The sequence below is a fragment of the Suricata suricatta genome, chromosome 13 (assembly GCF_006229205.1).
Source record: "Suricata suricatta isolate VVHF042 chromosome 13, meerkat_22Aug2017_6uvM2_HiC, whole genome shotgun sequence".
In the NCBI taxonomy this organism is placed as follows: Eukaryota; Metazoa; Chordata; class Mammalia; order Carnivora; family Herpestidae; genus Suricata; species Suricata suricatta.
The window spans coordinates 52223727-52234040 of record NC_043712.1 but is presented as its reverse complement, the minus strand read 5'-3'; the positions used below and the strand labels follow the sequence as shown (position 1 = coordinate 52234040).

General features: G+C 38.5%; 1 protein-coding gene across 4 annotated transcripts in view; it reads right to left on the bottom strand.

Moving 5' to 3' along the window:
* TTC39B (tetratricopeptide repeat domain 39B) overlaps positions 1–10314 on the bottom strand; it is a 122256-nt gene that overhangs the window by 10204 nt on the left and 101738 nt on the right. For all 4 annotated transcript variants that reach the window (XM_029920121.1, XM_029920120.1, XM_029920123.1 and 1 more), the window contains 2 exons: positions 9690–9816; positions 6317–6425 (listed from right to left, as the gene is read on the bottom strand). In XM_029920121.1, coding sequence (XP_029775981.1) covers positions 6317–6425; positions 9690–9816 — 236 coding nt within the window. The remainder of the gene's footprint in view (positions 1–6316; positions 6426–9689; positions 9817–10314) is intronic.

Genomic DNA, 10314 nt, shown 5'->3' with positions numbered 1-10314 from the left:
ATGATACAATTTATTACTTGCTCATAAGCTAAAACACAGCCTGCTTAATACCTTTCCTTAAATTCCACCTCTATACTACAATATACTTGAGGTCCATGCAAAAAAGTAGCTACCTTTTATATAGGAAATGGATGATTAAGTATTTGGTGTTGTAAAAGCAACTTCATTTAAACATAACCACCCCCACCACCAAAAAAAGAAGAGGGGAAAAAAAAAAAAGTAAAGAAAATAATAAGGGAAAAACCCAAGACACACTTCCTAGGGGAAAAAAAAACAACAACAACAATAAAACAAAAAAACAAAAAACAAAACAAAAAAAACAGCATGTAATTTCTGTCCTTGATGGAATGTATTAAATAAGCAAACACCACCAACAAGCAAAACAAGTACTACAATGTAAAAATATTTAAAAAAGACAACCCTCTCACATGCATAAATGAAAGATTGCACACAAAGAACTCACATCTTTTCAAGCTTCAATAGTAAATATTTTGCTACTATGTATTAAATACTGCATGGTTTGCCCAAGCCGCTAGCCCTGTTTAAATATCTAATTGCACAAAGCAAATATCTGTAAGCCTGTCATCTCGATGGATCATGAAAAGAGTAAGGAGTGGAGAGAGCAGTCTGGTTTTCTAAACCTCTGTTGCACTGCACATGCATAGTCTGATACACATATTACTCCTTTAAATTTGTCCCCCAACTAGTAGTGGGACAAAGTAAGGTTTGAGGCGGAGGGTGAAGGGCCTGCTCAAATGGAGAAAAACTCAATGGTTCCTCAGGACTTCCTACTATACAAAGGCCCCAGGCTCCAGTGGCAACACAAAGGATAGACATTCAAGTATCAGACTTCACTGACTGAACCAAAACCCTTTTATTTGTAGGAAAAGACAAGAAACAAGCTGGTCTACTTTTCTGGGGGTGGGAGGGGGAATACTCTACAAATGTTTTCATTTAATAAAAAGAGATTTTCCTTCACCTCCTGGTTTTTACATATGTACTTATTAAAAACATACCTATTTTCCCCTTTAGTTTATAGATATGTGGGCTTTAATCCTAGATAATTCCCCTACTGGCAGGAACAATGTTTTCTTAGTCTATCATAAATAATTCTATAACTAGCATGGAAAATCTAAAAGTGTTCAAATGAGCAAGTTAATTTAAAGTAGACAAATCAGTTGAACAAAAATGAATACTAAAATTTGTTTAAAAGCCCAAATGGATGTTACAAAGATGCATTTTGTGAAATCTCACTTTTAAAGGTGAACTTTCATAGGGTTTCAGTTCATCTAAATTTCAAAACGATATTCCTTTAGGTTGACATCTAAATTTCAAAATGATGTTCCCTTAAGTTGACATTAGCTCAAATCAAAATGAAATATTTTTCATGGCACCTGGGTGGCTCAGTTGGTTAAGCGTCCAACTTCAACTCAAGTCATGATCTCACAGTACTCTAGGTTCAAGCCCTGTGTCAGGCTCTGTGCTGACAGCTCAGAGCCTGGAGCCTGCTTTGGATTCTGTGTCTCCACCCCTCTCTGCCCCTCCCCCACTCACATTCTGTTTCTTGCTCTCAAAAATAGACATTAAAAATTTTTTTAATAAAAAAAGAAATAATTTTCCTTTTTAAATTCCTTCACATTGAAAATACTAAAGATCATCTCACACCTCATTAGGAAGGCTACTAGCAAAAAAGAAAAAACCCACCAAAAAACCATCAAATTATAAGTATTGGTGAGGATATAGAATAATTGGAACCATTCATATTGCTGGAGGGAATATGAAATGGTGTAGCCACTAGAGAAATAAATATGGCAATTCCTCAAAAAATTTAAGATAGAAATGTTGTATGATTTGGCAATTGTACTTCTAGTTATGTATCTATAAGAACTGAAAGTAATCTCAAAAAATGTTTGCATACCCATGTTTATAGAAGTATTATATGCAATGGACAAAAAGTGGAAGCAATTTAAATGTGCAAAGTGTGATATATACATTCAGTGGAATATTATGCAGTCTTGAAAAGGGGGAAATTCTCACACATGCTACAACACGGATATACCCTGAGGCCATTATGCTAAGTGAGATATGCCAGTCCCAAAAGGACAAATAATTCCATTCATATGAGCAACCTAGAGTAGTCAAATTCATAATAACAAAAGGTAGAAGTGGAGTTGCCAAAGGCTCGGGAGAGAGGATAATGGAGTTGTTTTTAATGGGTACTGGAGGCTGATTGTACAACTATGTGTATATACTAAACATTACTAAACTGTACAGTTTAAAATGGGTCACATGGAGAGGTGCCTTGCTGCCTCGTTGCTTAAATGTCTGACTTTGTCTCAAGTCATGATCTTGCGATTCATGGGTTCAAGCTCTATATCAGGCTCTGTGCCCACAGCTCAGAGCCTGGAGCCTGCTTCGGATTCTGTGTCTCCCTCTCTCTCTGCCCTTCCCATGCTCAGGCTCTGTCTCTCTCTCAAAAATAAATAAAAACATTAAAAATTTTTTAAAGGGTCACATGGTATAAAGTTTGTGTTATATATATTTTTCTACAATTAAAAATTAAAAAGATGTAATTGTGAAAACTATAGAAAAGAAGCTTAATACAACTCTCTATATAAAAACTATGTAAAAAATATATTAGTGATGGAACATCTAGAACACACAGAGAAGTCTAAAATGCCCACATTGTGAGTCTGTACGTCTGTACTTATACATACGCTCCTTTGGTTCTCTGTTGAAGAGTAAAAACTTTGAATTTCCCTTTTTGATCCCAGTTCCTTGAGTCTTTTCATCCACTTGTTTCCTTCAGGCTCAAAAATCACAAAGAATTATCAGTCCATGAAGAATGTTTCAGTATTTTGGCTACTCTACCTAACCTCCAGCTCGGAAGGGGCTTCTGTGTTAAAACTTTTCTGTAGGGGGAGGAAAAAGAAGAGAAAGGGAACCGTGGTTCTTCTATAAAAACTCTTCCTCTAACATGGGACAGTGACGTTACTCACCCTCCATCAACAAGTGACCTTTGTATGGGATTGTTTTCAGCAGTGGAAGCGATTATTCCATTACCTGGTCTCCCTGTGACTACCAGTTTAGACTCACAGGACGGCTATCCGCGGGAACTGGAGGGGTATTGTCTGTGGCCTCAGAACATCACTGCTCTTCATTCTATTGGCTTCTTCGACTATCCTGCCTGAAACCTTGACCTTATTAGCAAATCAGGCCACTGATTCAGCTTTCACTCTTTTATATTTCTTCTCCTTATTGATGGCAATCTAAAGCTAGAGTTAATTTAAATATGGAAAAAGCAGCCTAAATACCCAACAACACCAAAAGAGTTGATTCAATTTTGCTAAGTTAGCTCCATAGAGTGCTATGAAGCTTTTGAAATTATTCTAAGAGCCATTTAACAATAACTTAAAGTCTATGATGAAAACAGAACTACCATATGATCTAGAAATTCCACTTCTGGGTATTTATCCAAAGAAAGTGAAAACACTAACTTGAAAAGATATTTGCACCCTCATGTTCATTGCTGTATTACAATAGCCAAGATATAGAAGCCATCAGTGGACGAATGGATAAAGAAAATGTTGTAGATACATATAGTGGAATAGTGTTCAACCATGAAAAATAAAATTTTGGGGTACCAGGATGGCTCAGTCGGTTAAGCTTCCAACTCTTGATTTTAGCTCAAGTCATGATCTCATAGTTCATGAGATTGAGCCCCATGTCAGGCTCCATATCCATGGATTGGATTCATATTCCCTCTCTCTTTCTGTCCCTCCTTCAGTTGCATGCACACTTATGGCATACATGCTTTCTCTCTCTCATCTCAATATTCTCTCAATAAACAAACAAAACCTTGCCATTTTGCAGCAAAATAGATTGATCTTGAGGGCATTATGCTAAATAGTGAGATATGCATCAGACAGAGGAATACAAATACCATACATCTCACTTATATGTGGAATGTAAAACAAATAAACAGGGTTGCCTGGGTGGCCCAGTCTGCTAATCATCTGACTTCGGCTCAGGTCATGATATTACGGTTCGTGAGTTTGAGACCTGCACCAGGCCCTGTGCTGACAGCTAGGAGCCTGGAGCCTGCTTCAGATTCTGTGTCTCCCTCTTTTTCTGCCCCTCCCTCTACTCAAGCTCAACATTTAAAAAAATTAATAAATAAAACAAAAACAAGCTTATAATTGCTGGTTGCCAGGGATGGGGCATGGGAGGTGGAACAAATGGGTAAAGAGGGTCAAAAGGTATTAACTTCCCATTATAAAATAAATAAATCATGGGAATATAATGTATGGCATGGTGACTGTAGTGAACAATATTGTATTGCATATTTGAAATTTGCTAAGACAGTAGATCTTAAAAGTTCTCAACACAAGAAAAAAAAGCTTTTTGTAGCTGTGTATGAGAATAAATGTTAACTAAGCTTATTGTGTTGATCATTAGAGTCCATAAATATTGAATCATGATGGTATACATCTGACACTCACACCATGTTACATACCAATTATACCTCAATTTTTTAAAGTTTATGATATATTAACTACAAAAATAGATTAGCCCAGGCACACTATAGTTACAACTATAAAACTGAGGCTAGGATGGGACAAACAAAAATTCTAAATTAATTGTGCTATAGTAGCAAACGTATCATCTATCAATCATAGATCAAGTATGATCTATCAATCATAATCATGTGCTTCATTTTTTAACAATAATTATAAAGAAAATCTCATTTAACATTTCACCCTCATTCTGTTGCTCCAAATACAAAAATGATCCAAATGAGGTCCTCACCCCTGGAGCTATGTTCAGTATTTAATTCCCAACGTGGAGAATATATTGAATGTGGGGCCAACCACTCCATCAGTGCCCATCTTTCTCCAGTTAAGCAATATAAGCTAACTGTTATAATGTTCTCTGACTTTTCTTGAATTCCTATGCCCTTATCACCATGGAACTTTTCATTTTACTTCTGTGGTTAGAACACTCCAAAGGAGGGGTGCCTGGGTGGCTCAGTGTGTTAAGTGGATCAGCTCAGGTCATGATCTCACGGTTCGTGAGTCCAAGCTGCTATCAGGCCGGGTGCTGACAGTGCAGAGTCTGCTTGGGATTTTCTCTCTCTCTCTCTCTCTCTCTCTCTGTCTGCCCTTCCCACACTTGTGCTTTCACACTCTCTTGAAATCAGTAAATAAACTTAAAAAAAAAAAAAAAAAGACCAGTCCAAAGGATGACTCTTATCTTGGGATAATTCCTGAATGATGAGGAGGTTCATAAGGAACACTACAAACACGGTCTTTTAATAGAATCACCTATGGAAAGATAAAGCCTCTATTTAAGATAGAAAATTAGACACTGTCAGAGCAGGAAAACTTTGGCTATCATCTGGGTATCTCTGAATATCATCATCCCACTTTACAGGAAGCCAGAGGCCCAGAATGACAAGGTGTGTCTCGCAGTCTCGCAGCTGCCAAGCTGGGACTGTACGCCCAGATGGCCTGATTTCCCCTCTCCTACGCCAGCTGCTTCCAGAAAATGGAGCTCCCAGTAAACTGGAGAGGGGCCTCCAGTTCAACCAGCAGCAATCACTAGAAGAACTAAATTGTGACAAAATTTCGACTTGAAAACAAATACTCTTCCGTGTCTGCAAAAACGTGAACAGTCATCACAGAGCAAGAGGAGGCATGGAAAGTCACAAACTAAAGCCGGAAGTGTGCTTGCCTTGTGCTGCTCTGAAGCTCCGCTGATGAGTCGTGTTTTTCAGGTACGGAAGTACTCAGATATAATTCACGTACCGTCTAGTTCGTGCACTTGATGCACACAGCTCACTGGTTCTGAGTATATTATAGAGTTGTGCAGCCTACACCATGATCTTTGAACATTTTCATTGCTCCAAAAATAAATGCCATACGCTTTAGCCCTCCTTCTCTCCCTCTCTCTCTCTTTCTCTCTCTCTCACACACACACACACACACACACACCAGTTCTCCTATCCCTAGGCAACCACTAGTCCACTTTCTGTCCTTATAGATTTGCCTATTCCCCATATTTCACATAAATGGAACCATACATGTTGTCTTCTGCAACTGGCATTTCCCCTCAGCCTCATGCCCCCAAGGCTCGTCCATGATGCAGCATGTGTCGTTTCTCACCTCCTCTGAGTGCAATCACCCAGACCCCTGCAGCCCAAGTGCTGTGTCCCTGTGATGCATACAAATTAACATGGGCAGATGTGCACAGGGAAAGGACAGGAAAGTGGTAAAAGAAAAAAAAATATTTCCAGGCTTTTGCTTTTCATACTTACTTTCATTTTGTAAAGCAGCCTCGGCCTTTTCAACAGTTACCAACAGATTTTCAGAAAGGTCTTTTCTCTTGCTCACGATTGGAAAACCATTCCAGACATACATCATTTCCTAACAAGGAAGAATAAAAAGCCATTCGCAAATTATATGAGGTTATTCAATGTCCTTTACATTGGTTGCTAGGGATCTCGAGACAACATTCTGAGATCGCTCTCCTTAGCTTTACTCATGTGGACTGTAGTGAATATAATTCCCCCTTTTCTCATTTTATTATATGCCTTTTTCTTATACCATAAAGTAATTCAATATAGACAGTATATTTATTATGTTTTTACTGAAAAAAAAAAAAGTACCCATGCACTTAAGCATCTGTTGATATTCAATCATTTTGGAAGGTAACAGGTTACAAATACAGAAATAAAATACTTTTAACTGATACTATGAACAATTATATTTTATATACATTTTTGTTGTTATTTTTAAGTAAAGGGAAACATTTTAAAATATCTGCCAAGTGTTTACATAAAATGTTTCCAAGGACTTCACTGGGAATGAACATAGAAAATATTTAATGGTTCTTTTATACCATGTGATAGTCCATGCAATGCAATCCAATATGCAGGAAATGCATTCATTTAAAGGCCATATGGCTGAATGACAGCCCCGAAAATGTAAACTAATGATTTCTCATTGCAAATTATGTTTCATAGGCAAGCAGATGAGAATTTTTTTGGACCAGAAGCAAATATGCTTTTGCTTGAAAATATTTTTCTAACTTTCCTGGTAGTACAGTTCATATTTTTAAGGGTATGAAATAAGCAGGGTAATTAGTATCTTTTTGGAGGTAAGTGAATTTTAAAGTATGAGAACGATATTATTTGAACAGCTTCTCATAGGGAAGTAGTAGAAATGAGGAAAACACATTTGAGTAACGGCAAAGGCATCTACTCTATGGAACTGAAAACTAAGATCATAACGCTCTAATTTTTTTTTACATCTAATAGTGTCTCATCTCTAACAGTGCAAGAGCTCAATTCAATAATTAATGGAATAGTTAAGTGATGATTTTTAAAAATTTTATTTTTATCAATAGACTATTTTATCAGAAAGGGGCACCTCGGTGGCTCAGTCCATTAAGCATGCAACTTTTGATTTTGGCTCAGGCCATGACCTCATGGTTTGTGAGATTGAGTACCGTGTCAGGCTCCAAGGTAAAAACACAGAGCCTGCTTGAGATTCTCTCCCTTTCTGTCTCTCCTCTGCTCGCACACTCTCACTTCCTCTCTCAAAATAAGTAAGTTTAAAAAAAAGAAGGCAAGCTCATATCTGAGATTTTTATGAAAAATAGCATTTTGGTGAGACTCCTAGTTACCACAAATTCAAACCAATTCTACCCTCTTAAATCTGCAGAAAGTACAGTGAGTCATCCTTCCTTAAGACCCTTAATGATCAAAGCAGGATATAGTTACGCATACATCAGCATCCAAGTTCTAGGGCTCAGAAAGAACTATTTTACTTTAGAAAAATATTGTAAAAGTTCTACGATACAAAGAAAAAATTTTCCAATGCAAATCACTTGTTAGAAATCAATCAGGGGCAGATCTAAAAGCTGCAATTGGTAAAATGGCAGCAGGCTCCCGTGTTAGCTGGGAAGGGGGATGCTGGGTCATGTTTGTGATGTGCATGGCGTTCCTGTTTCTATCTGTGCTCAGAGATGACTGCAGAGTGGCCGTATTGCTGTGTCACCTGTCACAGGCACAGAGTAACCTGGTGTGACAGTGGTGTTCTCGGAGGTAGCTTGGGCGGAGAATACGCGGACCTGGGGACTAGGTACAGGCTAGTTCCTATCTGACACCTGCTGGGGCTGCACAGACTATATAAAGAGCTCCTAGGAGTTAATGACAAAACCCCTAGTGAATAACTACAGTAGTATATGCACAAGTCACCAAAGAAGAAATAAAAATGAATCAGCAATTGGAAAGATGCTCCACCACACTAACAGGGAAATGCAAATTAAAAGAACAAAACACTGTTAGTAGAAATTTAAATAAACATAGCCTTTGTTGGAGGGCAATTTGGCAATGTCAAAATAGTAGACACATATACCCTTCAACCAGGAATTCCATTTCTAGAAATCTTTCCAGAGAATTATACAACCATGCACGCACGCACACACACACACACACACACACACACACACAAAAGCGATATAATGGAATATTCACTATGGCATGTTTGTAACAGTAAAAACTGGAATCTCAATGTCAAAGGGGTGTAACTGAATAAGCCCTGGAATAGAAGGAAAATGGGTAAGTCGGGAGACCCCAATATGGAGGTCCGCCTGCACGTGATGGCTTCCTGTGCCTTGTGACACCTCTGTGAAACCAAAGCCCTGAGAGCCAGAATCGTTTGAGATATTCAGGACTTTTATTTAAGTTGAAATTATACTTTTCATGAAGCCTAGCCTAAAGAGCATGACGATTAGGAATAGGAGCTCTGCCGACAGCAGTCACAAACCGCTGAGAGCACCTGAGCACGGAAACGTGGCTCGTCCAACCTGAGATGTGCCCTAAGAGAGAAATACACATTAGATTTCAAATAATTAGAACAACAGAAAAGAATACAAATATCTCATTGAGTTTTTATTAGTTACATGTTCAAACAACATTTTACATATACTGGATTAAACAAAATACATTCTTAAATTTATTTTCATGTTTCTTTTCATTTTTTAAATTTTTTTTAGCTTTTAATTTTTAATGTGACTACTACTAGAAAAGGTAGAATCATATATGTGGCTTGCATTAGAATTCAACTCAACTTCAATTAAGCTGATTCACCTCTCTGCCTGAAATTCCTTATCTGTAAAATGGGGCTACAAAGAGAAAGTACCTTTAGAGTTACTATAAGAATTACATGATACATTTTTTAAAATAGCCTTTCAAAAAATATTAAGTTATATATATTAAATTTTTTAATGTTTATTTTTGAGAGAGAGAGAGAGAGAGACAGAGCACGAGAATCTGAAGCAGGCCCCAGGCTCTGAGCTGTCAGCACAGAGCCCAACATGGGGCTTGAACTTCTGACCTGAGCTGAAGTTGGACATTTAACCAACTGAGCCACCCAGGAGCCCCTATATAATATGTTTTTAAAATATCATAATGTCTAGGACATACCAAGTAGTCAAAAAACATTGGCTATAATTTTTATGATTATTTAATTTTTAGTAATTTATAAATCTCCACCTTACAAACACCCTTACAATGGCTTTTAATTGAGCTAAACTTCACAGCAAAAGCTAGGTGTGCTCCCTGCTGCTACGGACAGACAGCTCATTTCTAGAACACTAATGGTAAGTAGAATAAAGGCAGGTACCAAGGCAGGCAGGGTGAGCTTCACAGGTGCAGGCAGCGAGGCGGTGTAGCGACGGGACTTCCTCACAGCGAACTTCTCAGTAGGGATGGATTTCCCCGCAATCCTCTGCTTCAAGCTCTCCACCTGTCTGCCAAGAGCCCAACCCCAGCCCCAGCAAAAGGTGATTAGAATGCATGCGTTACTGGCACCTGGTTTTCACGCTGCACTTGTCCCAAATGCAAATTTTCAGACTCACCACAGACCTCCTATCAGTGACCCTAGAGCTGCACCCAGCAATTTGGAGGCTAGTGAGTCCTCCAGGTGAGTGGATGTGTGCTCAAAGGCGAGACCCACTGGGGGTACCTTGGTGGCTCAGTCAGTTAAGCATCCATCACTTGGTTTGGGCTTAGGTCCTGAGATTGAGCCCCACCTCAGGCTCCATGGTGACAGGGCAGAACCTACTTGGGATTCCCGCTCTCCCTCTCTCCCTGCCCCTCCCCCGACTCACTCACATGCATACATGCATGCTCTCTCGCTCTCTTTCTCTCTCAAAATAAATAAGTTAAAAAAAAATGTGAGAACCACTGACTGACACATACTTCCCTCTAGTTAACTTAGCTAATGTCTTAAATCTTTCAAACACAAT